This window comes from Sinocyclocheilus rhinocerous, unplaced genomic scaffold, assembly GCF_001515625.1.
Source record: "Sinocyclocheilus rhinocerous isolate Xijiao unplaced genomic scaffold, SAMN03320098_v1.1 scaffold1590, whole genome shotgun sequence".
Classification (NCBI taxonomy): Eukaryota; Metazoa; Chordata; class Actinopteri; order Cypriniformes; family Cyprinidae; genus Sinocyclocheilus; species Sinocyclocheilus rhinocerous.
Genome location: NW_015651328.1, coordinates 738,337 through 757,072, shown reverse-complemented (window position 1 = coordinate 757,072; position 18,736 = coordinate 738,337). Strand labels below are relative to the sequence as shown.

Sequence of the window (18,736 nt, the reverse complement as noted above, 5' to 3'; positions counted from 1 at the left end):
TTTTAGTTTTAATTACTTTTTCTTATTTGTAAGTCGCTTTGGATAAAAGCGTCTGCTAAATGACTAAAAGTAAAAGTAAAAAAAAAAAGCCTCGGTAATGTTTCTCACTGCTCGAACTGATGCGGCGGTTGCTATGGTTTCCAACTCCTACTTTGTGAGCTGAACGTCAGCACAATGTGCACACGTGACACACAATACCGTATACGTTCTACTCAGAACATGAGCTGAAGAGGCGTTCGCCGTACCTTTGTCCAAGCTATCCAAACGCGAAAATCCCATAAAGTGAGTAATCCTCGCTCTTATGCTATACATTTTGAAAGAGAAAAAATAACGCAACAGGATCGCCATTAGAATTTAAAGCATGTGGTGTGAAATGAGAGAAATAAACGTTAATAGGTAGCATGAGACTACTGCTGCTTTAGCTCGCTGGCTAACTGATGTGAAGTTCCACTCTCCATCATTCAGCTTTACAAACACATAATCTCACATACATTCAAAGAAATATCCTCAGTTTTACACATTTTCCACCTCATGTTACATTATATAGCACAGTGCGTCTTCGTCTTTCCAGGAAAGCTTGTAGCTTCTGTAAATTAGCCAGCTTAATAAAATAAACTGACACATGATTTGTTACGCATGTCAGTTTTTGTGTTTATATTTTTATTTATACAGTGCAGCTCTATGACAGTTAAATAGATACATACACTTTTGTTGCAAAAATGGCTAATTTTCATCTAATTCTGCACTGTAGAGGATACTTGCAGATGTGAATACAATTTACAATCATTTAGTTATTTTTAATTGTTTTAGATGATTGTATTGTACATTTATGTGTGTTATTTTGTGTTAAATTTCTTTCTAAAAGAAATCTCACTGGGAAGTGTTATAAATTATTTCTTTATCTAGTGGATCGGGGGTCGAAGCGGCGGCAGGTGAAGCCTTTGGCTGACTCTTTGCTGGATGCTCTGGATTATGACAGCTCAGATGACAGTGATTTTGAAGTTGGAGATGCGTCAGGTAAACAACAACAAAAAAAACCTCAAAACCCATTCTTGTCACGATGTAAGTGTTTGTTATACTGAAAATGTCAAAAAATGGTACTGTGGATCAAGTGGGTCTGTAAAATAATGACAAGTAGTGGTGGCAAGTCTCATACAGTTGAAATATTCAAAACATGACTGATGGTTACATTTATATTTATACTGCAGACGGCCATTTTAGACTTGGCCCCTGCATGGGTTTTCTCACCTGTCATGAAAACAGCTGCTGAGGTGGAGATGAGACCTTTATCACCACGTGCGTCACTGTTTTTCCCCTGCCTGTTGATTAGACCTCCTGCATTGCATTAGCACATAACACTGAAGTCACATAGGCAATGGCTCCATATCACCATGACAGACTGGAGGTTAACGCAAAAAGCTATCCCATCAAGCTGCTGTCAACAAAAGTGCAGGCATATCTGCAACCTGATAATGAAATTCTAACACTTTGACACCTTTGGGTCTTGTAGTTTTGCTGCATGTAGGAATTTCTGGTAAGAAATAGCATGCAGTGTCAAATTACTCTGATCTGACAATATATCATTGTCATAGGCTGTATAAACTTATACAGATGTATTAATTACCAACCACACATTCATAGTTCATGGCGGTGTTAAATGCATGGCGCTTCACATTTCATGAAGCCTTCTGTTGATGTTACATGGAAGAAAGAGTTTCCATGTTTATTCACTTAGATTTAAGCAGATTAATCACTCAGATTAATATTCACTCAGATTTAATCAAAGTTTTCAAGATTAATTTGCAATTCAACATGCAGCAAAGTTATATGAGCAATAAATATGAGCTGAATGTAAATGTGGAGTTTAGATTTTTACTGTAAATATAATATTTATTTTAACATAATTATGTTTATATTTTTAGAGAGGCAAGTATTTAATAAATTAAAACTGTTTAATATATATATATATATATATATATATATATATTTAAATATAACATTAAAGTGTTTAATTTCCTAAAAACATTTTACAACAAATAATAGTTTTAATGAGCAAAATGTAAAGCTGTGACAGATTTTTTGCATTTTTTAAAATATATATTCTTTATCCATTTTAACTGTTACTTCATAGACTATTACACGTTTCTCTTCCATTTTCAATCTTTATTAGCCAGCTAAAAAGACATAATCTTGCTTATGATGTACTAAAAAAATATAGTTAATTTTAATGTAAGAATATGTTAAAAACTTTTGGGTTTTGGAAATAGAAATTTGGAAATTTCTTTTTATCTTTTTTTTTTTTAATAGCATTACATTTAAACCATTTATAAATTGTTGATCCATTGTACATGAAACACTTGAACTGAAGCTTGCTGTCAGAAAAGTCTTTTTTTTTTTTGCATCACATCTGAAGTATGTTATATTCTGCCCAAAAAACAAAACAAAACAATAGGACGCTGCTAAGATAATCTCACATACTTGTGTATCAGGTTCGGAGGGCACTGGCAACGGAAGTGATGAGGAGGGTTCAAAGGACAGCGTTGGGGGCTCTGAGAGTGACTTTGACGGTGTTGGCTCAGCCAATGAAGAGGGCATAGATGATGAAGAGGCCAAAGAATTGAATGAAGACACTGAAGAAGAGGAGAAAGCCAAGGACCAGTCTTTTTCCGAGGAGACCAGCAGCAAAGAAGCAGGTGGAACCTCCAAGAATCGCAAAAAAGGAGAAAAATCCTCAGATACAGAACCGAATGGTACTGGCACCGCAGAGGAAAGCTCGGCAGAGCCGAAAAAATGGAACCTACGGCGGAACCGGCCCATGCTGGACTTCACTACAATGGAAGAGCTAAACGAAATGGATGATTATGACAGTGAGGATGACAATGACTGGAGGCCCACACAAGGAAAAAAGAAAGGCAAGGCATCATCTGGGAAGGAGAAAGAAGGGAGTCAGGAAGAGGAGGACGGAGGTAGTGATGAAGAGGACAATGAGGATGATGAGAATGAGACCAGTAGTAGTGATAGTGAGGAAGAAGGTAAGAAATCAAAGAGGAAAGCAGGCAAGAGCACGGGAGCGTTTGATGAGGAGGAGACCAATGACAGCCACAGCACATCCCATGGGAAGGGCAATGAGGTACATTCTCCTCTCACATTGCACTACTGTTTAAATGTTTGGGAGCAATAAGAAATGTTTTTGAAAGGAATTAATACTTTTATTCAGCAATGATGCATTACATTGATCAAAAGTGACAGTAAAGACATTTATAATGTTACAAAAGTTTTCTGTTTCAAATAAATGCTGTTCTTTTGAACTTTTCTTTTGATCAAAGAATCCAGAAAAAAATGCGTCACTGTTTTCACAAAACAATCAAGCAGCACAACAGTTTTTAACACTAATAACAATAAGATATGTTTCTTGAGCACCAAATCAGCATATTAGAATGATTTCAGAAGGATCGTGTGACACTGAAGACTGGAGTAATGGCTTTGCTATCACAGGAATAGAATAATAATTTTTTTAAATATATAAAAATAGAAAACAGAAAAATGTTAAATTGCAATAATTTTCCATAATATTACTATTTTTGATCAAGTAAATTGAGCCTTAGTGAGCATAAGAGACTTCTTTTAAAATCAGTGAAGAATCTTACCAACCCTAAACTTTTGAAATTAAAATTATTAACTTTACTCATTCATTCTCAAAACATAAATTCTATATTCTTCAGATTGCTCAATTGAATTGCTTTCTACATACTATATGGACTTTATCTCATGTATTTATTAAAGCTATTTTGCTGCAGTCTTCCAAGTATTTTCTCATTCATGTTTGTTCAAATATATACTCATACTGTAATTGTCGTAACTTGTACTTCATGTTTATTGTTAAGATTTGAATACAACTAATGCAAACAACTTCACAAAGTACAATTCAGATTTGATTTATTAATAAACTAGCCGTCTGTCTCCATCATTTACTGAAAACTGGTATGTGTGTGCCCTATTTTTCACACTGAGTGCAGACAAAATCAAATAGCTGATCTATCCACTTGTTTAAATTTGTCCAAAAGTTCAGTTGTATAGAATCAACTTGAATTCTCAAATGCAAGTGTATTATTGTGCATTTAGGAATACACAAGCAATCAGGTAATCCAGTCATTGGCTCACATTCCAACAGATTGTTGATACAAAAGAGCAATTCTTGTGAATGGGCTTATCTGAGAACTTCAGTTTATAGGATTGGTTAATCTTCCAATCTCAGAGTTGGAATTAGAACAGAAGCTTTTGAGTGGCTTTACTTTTTTGTCTCAATTTTTTTCCACACTGGTCCATTTCAGTTTTTTTCAGAGGAAGATATTTGGACTATGGTAGAGGACACTAGACTTATCAGTTGTAGCATCCCTAACTGGAGTTGGATTGCTAAATTATCCATTGCTTCCTCAGGACTCTCTGTTGGAACGGCCCCAGACCTGGAGCTCCCAGCGGATGGAGCATATCCTTATCTGCTGTGTGTGTCTGGGAGACAACAGCGAAGATGCGGATGAGATCATCCAGTGTGACAACTGTGGCGTGACCGTGCATGAAGGTAAAATCCCAAACTCTGCAGCCTGCCACCAGAAGACTCAGCTCAAATATTGATCTCAAATGTTTGCACAAAGTTTTGAAAAATGAGTTTTAAAATATATTTCAATATTCAGTTCCTCCTTTCCCAGTGCAAATCTCTAACTTGGACAAAAAAAGCTTAAAGGTGCACTCACATTTTGCACATTTTGGTTGTGAAATGTGTAGCAATTTTCAGAAATATGATGGTTACACACATGATAAGAATACTCCAGTCATACCAGTCTTCTAGAAAAAGCTCACGTTGATATCAAATGATTAGCCATGTCATGCAATTCATGCACATCATGCAACCGAGTTACTAATAATAATCAGAATTATTAGTTTATTAGTCAACCACTGGCTCTGCACCAATATACCTAAACTCGTTAGTTCAGACTTATGTGCCCTCCAGAAACTTGCGTTCTGCTCGTGGTGCCATCTCAAAGAGGCACAAAATCACTCTCGCGGACCTTTTCCTGCACTGTTCCCAGCTGGTGGAATGACCTGCCTATCTCATTTCAAGCAGCTGAGTCTTTAGCCATTTTCCAAAAATGTCTAAATACACATCTTTTACGTCAGCACCTGACCAATTAACACGTGGTGTTCATATTTTTGTTATTCAGCCAGTGTTCGTGGGTCTGGTGGACCCGCTGCATTTTTGGTTTTTCAATTCAACATAATCAAAAACTTTATTAAAATACTCAACAGATGTTTACTTCATCCCAATAACAAGCAATATAAACAACGTATATGGTTAATATTTGCCCTTTACTTTTGTTAGATCACATTTATGAATTAAAGTGCTACAACCTTGTGCAGGAACGGCAGGGGCAGAAACACTAAACTCACACTTACACTCACACTCTCACAGACGCTCTCTCTGACACACACACACACACACACACACATACTAATAGCAGACCCCGACAGGAGGAGGACAGAGTGAAGGTACACAGGACCTACAAATTCCACACTTTTATTAGCCCCGGGTCTTGTCACAGCACTTGTCTCCACCTTTTTCCTGACGAGCCTACTGCGTTTTGAATTATGGGTGGCACATTCCGTCAAGCAAAATGACGGAAATCACTTTGAAATAGTATCATGCTGAAGTTAATGAACATTTTTGATTAAGGCAATGTATGTTGCGTAATACAGATATATATTACAGTGATATTTCACCCGTCCGTTATTGCTGTGGAAAGAATCACAGTTTTGGGGTTATTCATGGTCTGTTGAAAGTACCTGTTCATGCTTTTACACATTTACATGTCATTTTAATGTTCAATGGTTGAAGGGGGAGTAGAATAATGTCATCTCATTATACCCAGTTTAAAAAAACAAACGTATTATTGTGTTCATAGAGCGAGCCTTTCACTGATTGTTTACAGCTTAACGGAAGTTACACCCATACCTGCACAAAGCATCATGGGGCGTAGGAAAAAGGTGAATACTGTTGCTCTCTTGTGGTCTGATTCTGCTTCTGTTGTTCTCCTCATTTGTAAGTCACTTTGGATAAAAGCGTCTGCTAAATGATTAAATGAATGATGTAGTTATGTTTACATTAGAAGGTCTGAAACCACTGGTGCTATTAGGATGAATAAGAAAACCTAAATTTTAGGTAGTTATTTTTCAGTTAGAAAATAATAAACGCTCAAGCAACAATTCTGTTCCTCTCAAGTTGATTGTGAAGCTCGTCTCATTGTACGCCATACACTTGCTATGCGCTTGTACACTAGATTGCATTGTCAAGCAAGCGTGAGGAGAATAAGCACAGAACGGAGAGTGATCTTCATCATCCCACATTATTAGCTCATTGTGACTCTGACTCGTTGGAAACAAAAATCAATTACGCTTTAAACCGTCTTGTAGCGGTGGCCGTCTCATTCAGACAGGCCCGCTTAACACCAGCCGGGCAGGCTGGATCAATATGTCACCACTAATTTTCAATTACTCACTGATTTATTTCTTTCATTATTTATTTACTGCTTGTTTCTGTGCTGATGTTCTGTTGATTTGCAGAAGCCTCACAGGTAGTTCTACACAGGGGAAAAAAAACTAGTAGAAGCCTGCTCTGCTTGAATGCATTGAGATTTTATGAGATTCAGTTTTACGTGAGGAAAGTGAGTCGCCGGCTGAGGAGAGTCAGTGGTCCACTGCGTGAGGAAAGTGTTTATACAGATGCACCGCCGGCCTATCTGTGGCAATTGTATAGTGAATTCCCGCGACAAGTCAGTAGTACGGTGGCCGTGAAGTGCAAAGAAAATCACAATTCTGAAAACAAAATAACAAATTACAAACGCAAATGCAAGTCTAAAAAACAAAATAACAATTCAGAAAGCACAACAACAATTCAGAAAACATTATAACAAGTCAGAAAACACAATGACAAATTTGAAAACAAAATAACAAGTGCTGTCTTGGCTGTCAAGTGCCTGGTTCCCACAGTGGCATTCAGTGGTAGTAAAGCTCTTCTATAGGGATGTATGTGTTGTAAGGAATTTAACTCATTAATTCTTGAGAAATTGAGAATGAGTTTTTGAGAAAGAAAATTGAAGGAATGAGTTAACGGAGTTGCATGAAGTTTCAAAGTTTCTATATGTTGTGAACGAACCTTCCAGTTCTGATACAAAGAAAGCTTTGTTGTCTCCTGATTGAATTAGTCTTTAATCACTCCTCTGAGTAGATGACGACAAGACTGGCAGGACGTCGACCCAGAATATTGGAGTCATGTGCTGGGGTGATTAGCAAACCTCATGATGGCTGATAGGGGCATAGCAGTGTCCGTTCATGTACTAGAAATCCCTACAGTGTGCTGAAGGTGTGAGGGAGTTGTACATTATCAACACTGTCATGAATTCACACACCACTGTGATGTAATACAAAAACCTGAACCTGAAGATGCTACCCTCTTCTCAGTCCCTGCATATTTTACAGATATTAATGGCATGCATTTCTCTGTTTTTATTAAGCATATGTTTAATACATTTAAATTTTGCCATCTTTCTATGAATTATATTAGTGATCATTAAGAAAATACATCCTTTACATTTAATCCGAGGGGGTGTACTCATTTATGCTGTGCACTGTATATAGGCTTTTATATATTCACTTACAATTCACTTACACTTACAGTTCATCCACAAAAGTTAGGGAGCATGAGCAATGGCATTTCTAAACAGCTGTTTGTATCAAGCAATTTTGTAATTTTTCAACTAAAAAACAAGTTTAATTTTAGGAGCCATTGGGTAGGGTCATTTTTAGTCTGAAGCTGTCAGTGGTGTTATCCAAGTCAGATAAGCTGCACTCTCAAACTGATAGCATGTCTGAGTTAGAAAAATGGTTAAATCAGTCACTGGCTCTGCCATCCTGGTTAGATGACACGCATACAACAACAGTGATCCATTCCAAGCAAACACACTTTCTCGTGCACACACACACACACACACACACACACACACTCACTCACTCACTCCTCCCCCTTTAGTGTCAGCTCACTGAAACAAGCTACTTCATAACCTAGCGCCACTGAATCAGAGGGCAACCTTGAAGCATCCAGGAGTCTTTACCGTGCCAAGAGCAGTGTTGCAGTGTCAGCACTCAGAGCCACACACTTCTCAGATTCATACACACACAAAGTATCTTGCTCTCCTCTTCAGGAGAGAAATAGAAAGTATAAAATGCAGTGAGGCCTATGGAGAAATGCAGAATCTGTTTTGCAGTCCTCCTCTCACTCTCTTCTTCTTGCTTTCTCAGTCCTGCTGTGGGAATATTTGAGGACTTTAAAAAGTGGCATGATCAATGCTTCACATCATGGTACCAGTAATTTAATAGTAACGACATATCACACTATAGTTGCTTTGTACTTGCTTTTGAGTTTAGCAGTAAAAATATATAACTTTTTCATGTTTTTTTTTTTAAAAATATACTACATAACCATATTATAATTGTTCTAATAGTATTTCATGAGAAATATATTAATTATGATTCAGAAGAATTTGGTATAATGGTACAAATTTGGTATTATTATTATTGTTATTACTATTATTTTATGTACATTAATTATAAGCAAAAGTACAAAAACAACTGCTTCATAGTGTATAACATTGAGCCACATTCAAAGTTGTAGTAAAACAGTGATTTGGTGAATTCTTGCACCAAATTGTGTTTCTAAAATAAAATTATTTAATTCATAATTAACAAATCTGTCTGTGTTAGAAACAAAGGTTTTAAAATGCAGTTTTGCAGGATGTCTACCAATATTATTTTTTTTTTAACTGTATAATCTTACATCCTGCATATGGTAATTTGGTAAATATTTAATTAAATACTATTATATATGCTTTATATGCTTGCCTTTTTTTTACTCCCTAATATCGGTATCGGTATCGGCCCCAAAAAACCCATATCGGTCGGGCTCTACTTTATATACAGGTTAGGTTATAGGATAGGTCAGCCAAAAAATTTAAATGTTCATAATTCACCTACTGTCGTCATGTTGTTTCAAACCTGTATGGCTTTTTTTTCTTCTTTGGAACACAAAAGAAGATATTTTGTATAATGTTGGTGACCAAATGCAGTGTTTGGTGACCAGTGACCTCCACTATATGGACCAAAAAACACTCTTGTGTTCCACAGAAAAAAGAAATACAGATTTGACAGAATTTGTATTTCTGACTGAACTATCCCTAGTTACCAATCTAACTGTAACAGAGTTGTTTGAACTGATCCAATATCTACTTGAATTATATTTTCCTATAGATCACATCAGGACAGAGAATGGCAGCAGCTTCCAAAAGGGGTTGGACAGCTGTTTCAGAGCAAAATTCTTGCCACCTGCTAGTACCAGCTGCTCCATGGTACCAGTATTCCCAGTGGGAGAGGGCATGATTGGTCCAGGAGGTGGGGCGGCCCTCATGGCTGACTGTGTCACAAATGCTCGCTTGATATTTGTGCACTAGTTTGAAAAGGTGACCTTTAGACAAGTGCCACTGAAAAAGGTGCAGTTTCTGTAATGCTCTTTGCATTCAGACAAAAGTGAGACCTGCAGGTAGTTTGCTGTCCCAGACCAGCGATCGGCCGCTGTTTCTTCACGTCAGCTATTTTGGGTCAGGCTGCTTCCGCCAAAGCCATAGAGCTTTTGAAAAGTGTTGAAAAGAGTCTGTTTTCGGCAGCCTGGGGCAGTAAAAAATGGGATGTCACGTCTCAAACTGTGGGGTGCATGGGTGGCTGCTGAAACAAAGGATTTAGATTCTAATCTGCCTATTTACTGAGAGAAAGTTCAAGTGGCAGTTTTGCTTAACGTTGCAGTATTTGGATAACTCCACTCGGCAGCGAGATTTGGAAATGTTCTTGGGAAGGATCCAGGAAAAATTGAATGATTAAGTATTGGAGCAAAGGGGTCACAAGAGCAGCACAGAAGATAAGAGACAAGCTGTCATCCTTAGATGCGCGCAAGTGTCTCACAGCTTGACTCTGAAGCTCGGCAGTCTGTGGAGGCTCTGACCTCGCATATGGCCTCGCACAAACTCTAAAGGGAAATACTCTATCAGAGAAAAGTGATGGAGACTCATCTTCGATCAGAGCAGAGAGGAAGACCGGAGCCTCTTGATTCCAGTAGTTGACACGCATTTCCCATCTGAGCTCAAACTAGCGCTCGCACAATGCTTTTGATTAGCATCTAACTCTAACGCGCTCAATTTGCACACTCGTCATTACCCGAGAAGTGTTAAAAGAGGCGCTCCTCACCATACTTGGTCTGGTCTGCAATGGCTATTCAAGCTAATTATGAATCCTTGTTTTCCCCCTCCAACTTATTTGTGGTTTTTATGTCCTTTAAGTAGTTAATTAAAACAAAAAGAGGAATTTTCCTGGCTGTATTGTAATAGTCGCCACTGTCATTCAGTGGAGTGAGTTTATTAAAACCGTTCCCCAGTAAAAAGCATCACATCGTTCAGTAATGGCTTTGCACTCATTGGAACACCAATTACCATGCTGCTGGTATTGATTTCAGAAAGACCCTAATGAGTTCTGGACCGTAAAGTTAATTATTTCCCCAAACATGTGCAATTCATTTAAGTTGGTTACTTGCTTAAATGTTTTATTTTTTTTTTTTGGTCAAATTTAGTCCTCAGAGAATTTATTTATTTTTGTATGTTTGTCTTCTGCTTTGTCTCACTTTGTTGTCTTGAGTAAGTTTTCAGTTAAGTCCAACTTGCATATCCAAATTTATGCTTGGTTAATATTCACTAAAATAATCATGTGTTCATTAGGGGTGTAATAATGCATTGATGCATTATAATCAATCTAAATACTCAATGTTGAATGTTATAATGACTATAATTTTCCCTGAATTATTTATTCATTTTTTATCCATATCAATTTAATTCCTGACCTATATTCAGTTGTAAAATAATTGTGAAACTTAATGACGATGAATTAAACCAGACTGATGCGTCGTGGTACTCTCATGAACGCGCATTGAAGACTGACAAGGAAGAGAAGAAATTGTTGAATAAAAGTCCTTATTTTTGTTTGTTTTTTTGCACACAGAAAGTATTCTTGTAGCTTCATAACATTACGGTTGAACCACTGATGTCACATTGACTATTTTAACGATGTCTTTACTACCTTACTGGGCCTTGAACATGGTAGTTACATTGCTGTCTATGCAGGGTCAGAAAGCTCTCGGATTTCATCAAAAATATCTTAATTTGTGTTCCAAAGATGAACAAATGTCTTACGGGTTTGGAACAACATGAGGGTGAGTGATTAATGACAGAATTTTCTTTTTTGGGTGAAATATCCCTTTAAAACTTGGTCTAGTGCGAACCAGACAAAAACAAATGATTGGAGACTAATCTGTCTTGTGCGTTTAGCTGTGTATTTTGTTACAGGAATAATGGCTTTGGGCTTTGTGTTTCCCCTTTATATCATGATGTGTTATGACAGTTTTTTTGTGATAGGTCTATGTTTTGGGAACACTGAGAGGCTTTGTGTGCTGAACTGCCTTAGTTTTATAAATAGGTTTCTCATCAGAAGTTAAACGGTTTTGCTTGAAGGTATTTGCTATGGGGAGTGTAGCAGGATGTATTGAAACCACTTTGCACATGTATTTTCACACTGGTGCACTGGGCAGAAGAGCTCACATTATCCCTTTGTACAGATGGGTAATTGCTAAATTATTTCAGGTTAGGTATTTTGCTCAAGGTTAAAAACATGTTTCTCCCTTGCTCTATCTGATCTTCAAGTCCTCAGACCATAAGCACCGTTCCCTTGCTTCCTGTCTAAGTTTCAGCTTGCCTTCAAGGAGGATTGTATTATCACAATGAACCTGCGATGCATGTGACCCTAGGCTGGGTTGCAGCACAGTCTTTGCCTCAGGTGGTGTGCCTGTGGGTTTACAAGGTACCAAAATGCAAAAAAAAATACACTTTAGGCCTAGTGATTCTTGGCTGGAGTAAGCTACAGTGTGGTGAAAAGGTATTTGGATTTCTTCTTTGGTTTGCTTTTTGTCACTAAATGGTTTCAATTGTTCTGGGAATGAGTCTCAGTGTCCCAAAATATAGTCAAAAGACTCAAAACTGAGAATATCCAACCATCTGTGCGTCACCTGATGGTAAAGTTTAATTGGGTGTTGCAGGAGGACAATTATCCAAAACACAGAATCCAGATCACATCTGAATGGCTAAAAATAATCGGTTTTAACGTCTTAAAGTTGCCCAGGCAAAGTCCTGACTTGAATCCATTGGAAAGGATGTGATAAGGACCTAAAAACATTTTACCATTTTGCTCTTTAGAAATGCCCTTAACCCCGGAGTGCTTCAGGGATGGTTGTTCCTTCAGTTATTGAACTGTATAGTTTGATTTGGTTTAAATAAAAATTATCTGCTTGTAAAATATTGTAAACGAATGACAGTCTGGAAATTGTATGTTTTATAATATGCAGAGGGGAAGTATGTAATGTGTTCAACAGATAGGCTACATGCCGGAGTAGTGAAAACAATTTTGACTTTCATTGACTATTGGAACAAAACATTTCAAACACTGCTGAATAAAACCAATGTATTAAGCAAATTCAAGCCTTTGTTCTTAAAAAGGTGCCTTGCTGACCCACACTTTCTGACCACTATATTTCCTTGATTGTTTCAGTTGTTTGGAAAGTTTCTTTAAAAAAAATAATTTTAGAGAGGGTACTCACAGAGAGTCAAAGCAAAAGATTCAGAACTAGAAAAATAATTAATAGAAAAATATCTATCTATTATATATATATATATATATATATATATATATATATGATTTTTATTTATTTATTTTTATTATTATTGAGCTAGAATGGACATTCTCACGATCACTGCAAGGAATCATTTGCTTGAAGTCGGAACTGTAATCAAGTTAATTTGTTCCCTTAGGTTATTAGAGATGCAAATAAACCAACTCAATGTCATTTTTATAGTGTGCAGATAAATTATTGCATACCCGTCATTGTTTGCACATCATGAGAGTGAAGTTGAACACCTAACAAATAGGTTGTTGAAGAACACACACACACTACACATAATACCGGCAGTCTTTGCCTCATTGTCTGATTTCAGTCATATTCTGACACATACAGCAGCCTAGCCTGTTAACTCATTCTGAAGCCAATCTTGAACCTTCCTCCATTACATCTTAAAAGTGTTCCTCTTGATTTTGTCACCACCCTTCCCCAGGTCGCTCTTTAACTGCCAAGCTCCTCATTTCTGACAAGGATAATCTTCTCCTCAGGGATTATGAAGCTCTCCTATAGTCATCACTTTTTTCCAGCTTAGCTCATATTAGCCAGCACCCTGTGGCTTAGCAGGTCCAGCTTTGCTGAATCACATTGGTTTCATCCCAGTACAAAACCAGCTTCACAGAATACAAGTATTCAATTAAAATGTTATCTGGTTTGATAGAACCTTTAATTTTTTTTCGCTTGTATGCGTTTCATTTTATTTTTTTTTCACTCGCCTCTTAATGAGGAAATTATTTATTCCACGCATTGCTGGTTATGAAAATGATTGTATTGTTTTGTGAAAGAGAGAGTGCTGGTTTTCAAAAGGTTTTTTTTTAGTAACTGTGAATCAGTTTTGCTGATTTACATCAAGGCAGCTGCCATTCGTAGCTTTTACCTAATCTTTTTTCCCCCTCTCTCTCTTTCTCATCTACTAGGTCTGTGGGCTCTAATTGGCCTTATTCATGCATTCCTCATTCATAAAGCATCTGTGTGAAATGGACAGAGTTGGCCAATAAACTTTAAAATATTGTTTATAGCCATAAGTATAGCATAGCCACACAGTTTCCTTGTTTTCTGGTGGTTTGCCTAACATTTTAGACAACTTATTATTTAGCTTTTTCCAGCTTTGCTCATATTATCCAGCACCCTGTGGCTTAGCAGGTCCAGCTTTGTATCGGAGTTCAAAAGGAACATCTGAGATTTGCTTGACGGTTCAGCAGTAAGTCCGTTAAACCAGCAAACTGATCATTGCAAGCTCCAGCCCTATGGTTCAAAGCCCAGTCAGTAATACGCACCCAACTGTTGCCAGCAGTGTTCCCATACTACCTTTCTTTAAGAAAATAAACGTCAGGCTGGGCTTCGTAATGGGACCCATTACCACTTTGTTAAAAAAGATTCATATATGAGAATATGAAAGCCTAACATTTGCTCCCACTGGTGAGAAATGCTGTGTGTTTTTCACGTGCACCTAGGTTACCTGTGTTTGCTCTTGGAAAAAGTGACCTGGATGATTCTGGCAAACATAAATTGTCCAGCTCAACATATTTTACCTCACAAAATTGCACACCTTAATTTCCCCCCCTGAGCTTTAATATCGACCTCTCCCAAGTTCTGCTGTGTTTATCACTACAAACCTAGAAGTTTTAGCCTGCTGGTTGGAACTCAGAGAAAAGCCATGCTTAAGCATTCTCTGCACATTTTGCTGTTTGGGTCTTTTGTGGTGAGTATGCAAAGTACCTGAACTTTTATTTGCTTGTCTCTCTCTCCATTTCTCCAATGCCCGGGGGCTGGTTTGCTGTATTAGGAACAGGAACGTTATCTCTGCAGTGTTGAGAAGGAGCTGATTGCCGCGCTTATTGGTGGCATGGAGCACGTTTGCTGAGTGTAATAGGCGTCATGGTAACCTGATCAGCACAATAATTGTCTTGGCAACCTGAGGAAATTAAGGGGACAGCATTGAAATGCTTTTGTTGGCCCAATGCTTCCATCTTTGACTTGTGGTGCTACCATTTGATCAAATGGCCTTATTATTAGCTTTGTCTGTAAAAAGTTTAGCAACAAAAGCATTCTGCGCTCTAGATTTCTTTGTTCTTTTGACATTCTGCCATGCACAGTTGCTACATCAGGCAGCTAAGCACTAAGGATATTTTCTGCTGTAGTTCAGATTTTAAAGTGCCATGCCAACCTTCTCCCATTTCCAACCCCCCCCCCCCAATTTATTTTTTTGTTTTCTTAAAAAAGAAAAATACTTTTTTCATTAAATGTTATTACATTCTTCATTTTTGTTAAATGTTAAGGTTTTTTCTCCAGAAAAAAATAAATAGGTGAAATATGATTTAATTTTTAAACCAGTCTTATTGATGCTTCCAAGGTGAAGTCATTATTGCTATTTCACCACAGCCTCAACTATGCCATCCAGTTAACATTACCTTGTATCGTGACATTTAATTTAAGAACATTTTGAGGAAAAAAAGAGAAACAAACAAACTATATTTAGTTTATCAATACATCAGAAGATTTGAGATTTCTAATTTTAAATAAATTGTTCTTTTTAATTTGCTATTCATCAAAGAGTCCTGGGAAAAAAAACTGAAATATTAAGAGGCACAAATATTTTCAATATTTGAACATTTGTATATGTATATTTATGCATGTACTGCACAGATTCAGTATTTATGATTGTGAATAGGTTATATTGTAACAACTTTACAAGAAGAACTGAGCCCTCAGTAATATGAAATACTCAACATTCATTTAATTAATTCAGATAGATTTTTCTTTATCTTTTTTCTCAGGTTGTTATGGTGTCGATGGTGAAAGTGACTCTATCATGAGCTCAGCCTCGGAGAACTCGACAGAACCGTGGTTCTGTGATGCATGCAAGAATGGCGTCACACCCAGCTGCGAACTCTGTCCCAGTCAGGACGGCATCTTCAAAGAAACTGATGCGGGGAGGTGAGTTTTAACCGATGCTTGGTCTGATATTACGTTTTATCATCATTAGCACACTCATTAAAGGCACAGCCATCCCCGTCACACCTTTTCATGTTTGAGTTACTCCTTTAATTGTTGTATATCCGTTGAAGGTTTTATGCCACCCTCTGAGCTAAGATGCTGGAAAAATGCTAAATAAGTGAAAAACTTGAAGAGGCACAGGTATGTGCAGGATGAGTGAAGGAGAGAAAAAGTGGTGGATTTGGCTAGGAGGGAGGGATGGGGCTGAGAGAGAGGGAGAGGAAGAGACAGTCGTCTGAAGCGTGAAGACTCAAGCCACGTTATCACTGATAGTGCTCCTCAGCCCGCCTGCACCCAAATTTGCTACTTCACTAGAGCATGAAAAACACAGCAAATTAAAGTGTGGAGCGTGCGCTCACCAAAGATGGATATCTTTATATTGGACTTCGGATTCTCCTTCCTAAAGTCTGCATTTGAAATTCTGTCACACCAAATGGTCAAGTTAGAGTACATTTGAACCTGTAACTGAGTATTTCCTCTTCTGAATGGCTTAAGGGTTATAGCAGTTATTCAAGGAAGAGTGAATAGTAGTCCATTAACTAGATGCTGCTTTGTTCTGCTAACGGTGGACCTCTGAATGAATGTAATTACAATCATATGATTCATTCAGCACATAATGTGAATAAGGAACTGTCCGTATACTATGATAACTATTATGTAAAAATAGATATTATGGATGAATGCTCAACTTTGCTTTGTTCGGCTGAAGGTGGGTGCACGTGGTGTGTGCCCTTTACGTTCCAGGGGTCGCATTTGGAGATATTGACAAGCTGCGGCCTGTAACACTCACAGAGATGAACTACTCAAAGTATGGAGCAAAGGCAAGTATCAAAAGTTACTAATGACATACAGCTAAAAAATAAATAAAAAAATAACATTACCTCAATAACAGGTTATTAATAGTGGTAAGCCGATGTGATAATCGGTATTCGAACACTATAATCAGCCAATACCATAGACCTTCAACCCTGCTCCTGGGGGACCCACTTTCCTGCAGAGTTCAGCTCCAACCCTAATCAAACACACCTGAACCAGCTAATCAAGGTCTTCAGGATCGCTTGAAAAGTCAGAGGCCAGGTGTGCTGAAGCAGGTTGGAAATAAACTTTGCTGGACAGTGGGTCCCCAGGAGCAGGGTTGAAGACCTATACTGATCCAGTTACCAACGTTTATGTAATTTTTTTCTTCTGCAGCAAAATACAGAAGAATACTGTGAAATTCTAAATGAAACATACATAACACTTACTCTCACCATGACTGCATTTATTTAAATAGAAATACAGTAAAAACAGAACTTTAAGTTGTAGTAATATTTTGAAATTTTGCAACTTACAATTATATTTTAATGGTAACGTGATATTTTAATGGTAATGTGATATGATGGTAAGCAGTCTTCAGTGTCACTGTCACATGATCTTTCAGAAATCATTCTAATATGCTTATTTGGTGCTCAAGAAACATTCTAAAACATTTTCTCAAGAATCATTTAACAAACATTGTTAAAAACAGTTGCATTGCTTAATATATCTGTGGAAACCCAATAGTTGTTTTTTGAAATTTTTTTTAATGAAAGTTCAAAAGAACAGCATTTATTTGAAATGTAAATGTTTTGTAACATTATAAATGGGTTCACTTGACACTTTTGATCAATTTAATCCATCCTTGCTGAATAAAAGTATTAATTTATTAAAAAACAAAAAACTTCACTGGTAGTGTATATGTATGGTAGTGTATATGTTTCACTGGTATAATATATGTACAAATGTATATTAATAAAACAGAAATTAACGGTTTTTAGTTTGTCAGATTATCACAGATGTACGAATATCAACTGAAAACAGTCAATAAAATCACTGATTAATTGGTGCATCCTAGATATTATTCAAACAAATTTAAATTGCTGGAAAACCCATTTTCTTTTTTTCGTTTTCCTTTTTTTTTTTTTTGACACTTTATTTAAAAAACAAAAGAAATTTCTGATAAAAGATGTGAAGTACTGACTTCCTTCTTTGAGCAAAGGGCATCTTTCACTTCCCTCCCAAGAATTTCTGTCGACTGTAGACATCTTGACATTTACTCTATCTGACATAATTTTATGTGTCAGTAAGTCAGAAGAGGTTCCTTTTACTGGGAAGCAAATTACTTTAGAAGCACTTGAAAGTCTTTCTTTAATGGTTTGTGCTGTACATGTGAAAATAAATTACTCCTAGAGAAAGGCTATTATTATTTTAATTTTGAACTCCAGTAATTGGAGAAAGTCAAATGGGCTTTTAGAGACTCGTTGTCCACCTTATCTTAAATATAGAACTATACAGTAAATGAATGTGGGATTATTATAATGGTGTTTAAAGATCTTTTTTCCATATCCAAGCTGTGTTACACAATCAGCTTTCAGTTTACCTTTCTTTCTTGACTGCAAAAATAGAAATAATCCCAAGTCATTAGTAGGAAAATAATAATATTTGAAGTCAGCAAATGCTAGAAAGTTTTCCCTGTCATGTTTTTCTTAGTACGTTATAGTTTTCTGTCATTTTCTGTTGTCACAATAGCCTGTTAATGGTTTACAGGAGTGCAGTTTGTGTGAGGATGCACGCTTTGCTCGCACAGGCGTTTGCATCAGCTGCGATGCCGGAATGTGCCGCTCATTCTTCCACGTTACGTGTGCTCAACGAGAAGGGCTGCTGTCTGAAGCTGCTGCGGAAGAGGTTAGTGTGTGGTCATCCTCTTTGATCTGCATTATTTGATGTTTTTCTCCAACTTCCCCACAGTTGCATTGTTGTGATGCCAGCTTTGTAACGTTTAGTGGCATGCTTTTAACATTCCAGCTCTCATCCACCGCTTTCAAGGATTTTTTCCTCAATAATAAAAAAAAA

General features: G+C 37.1%; 1 protein-coding gene across 2 annotated transcripts in view; it reads left to right on the top strand.

Moving 5' to 3' along the window:
* The first annotated feature begins 200 nt into the window (after nt 1-200).
* The window catches only part of LOC107712766 (PHD finger protein 14-like), an 82,132-nt gene continuing 63,596 nt past the window's right edge, over nt 201-18,736 (top strand). For both annotated transcript variants that reach the window (XM_016518104.1, XM_016518105.1), the window contains exons 1-7: nt 201-282; nt 907-1,017; nt 2,490-3,130; nt 4,438-4,579; nt 15,646-15,805; nt 16,575-16,686; nt 18,431-18,568. In XM_016518104.1, coding sequence (XP_016373590.1) covers nt 282; nt 907-1,017; nt 2,490-3,130; nt 4,438-4,579; nt 15,646-15,805; nt 16,575-16,686; nt 18,431-18,568 — 1,305 coding nt within the window. In that variant the 5' untranslated portion in view covers nt 201-281. The remainder of the gene's footprint in view (nt 283-906; nt 1,018-2,489; nt 3,131-4,437; nt 4,580-15,645; nt 15,806-16,574; nt 16,687-18,430; nt 18,569-18,736) is intronic.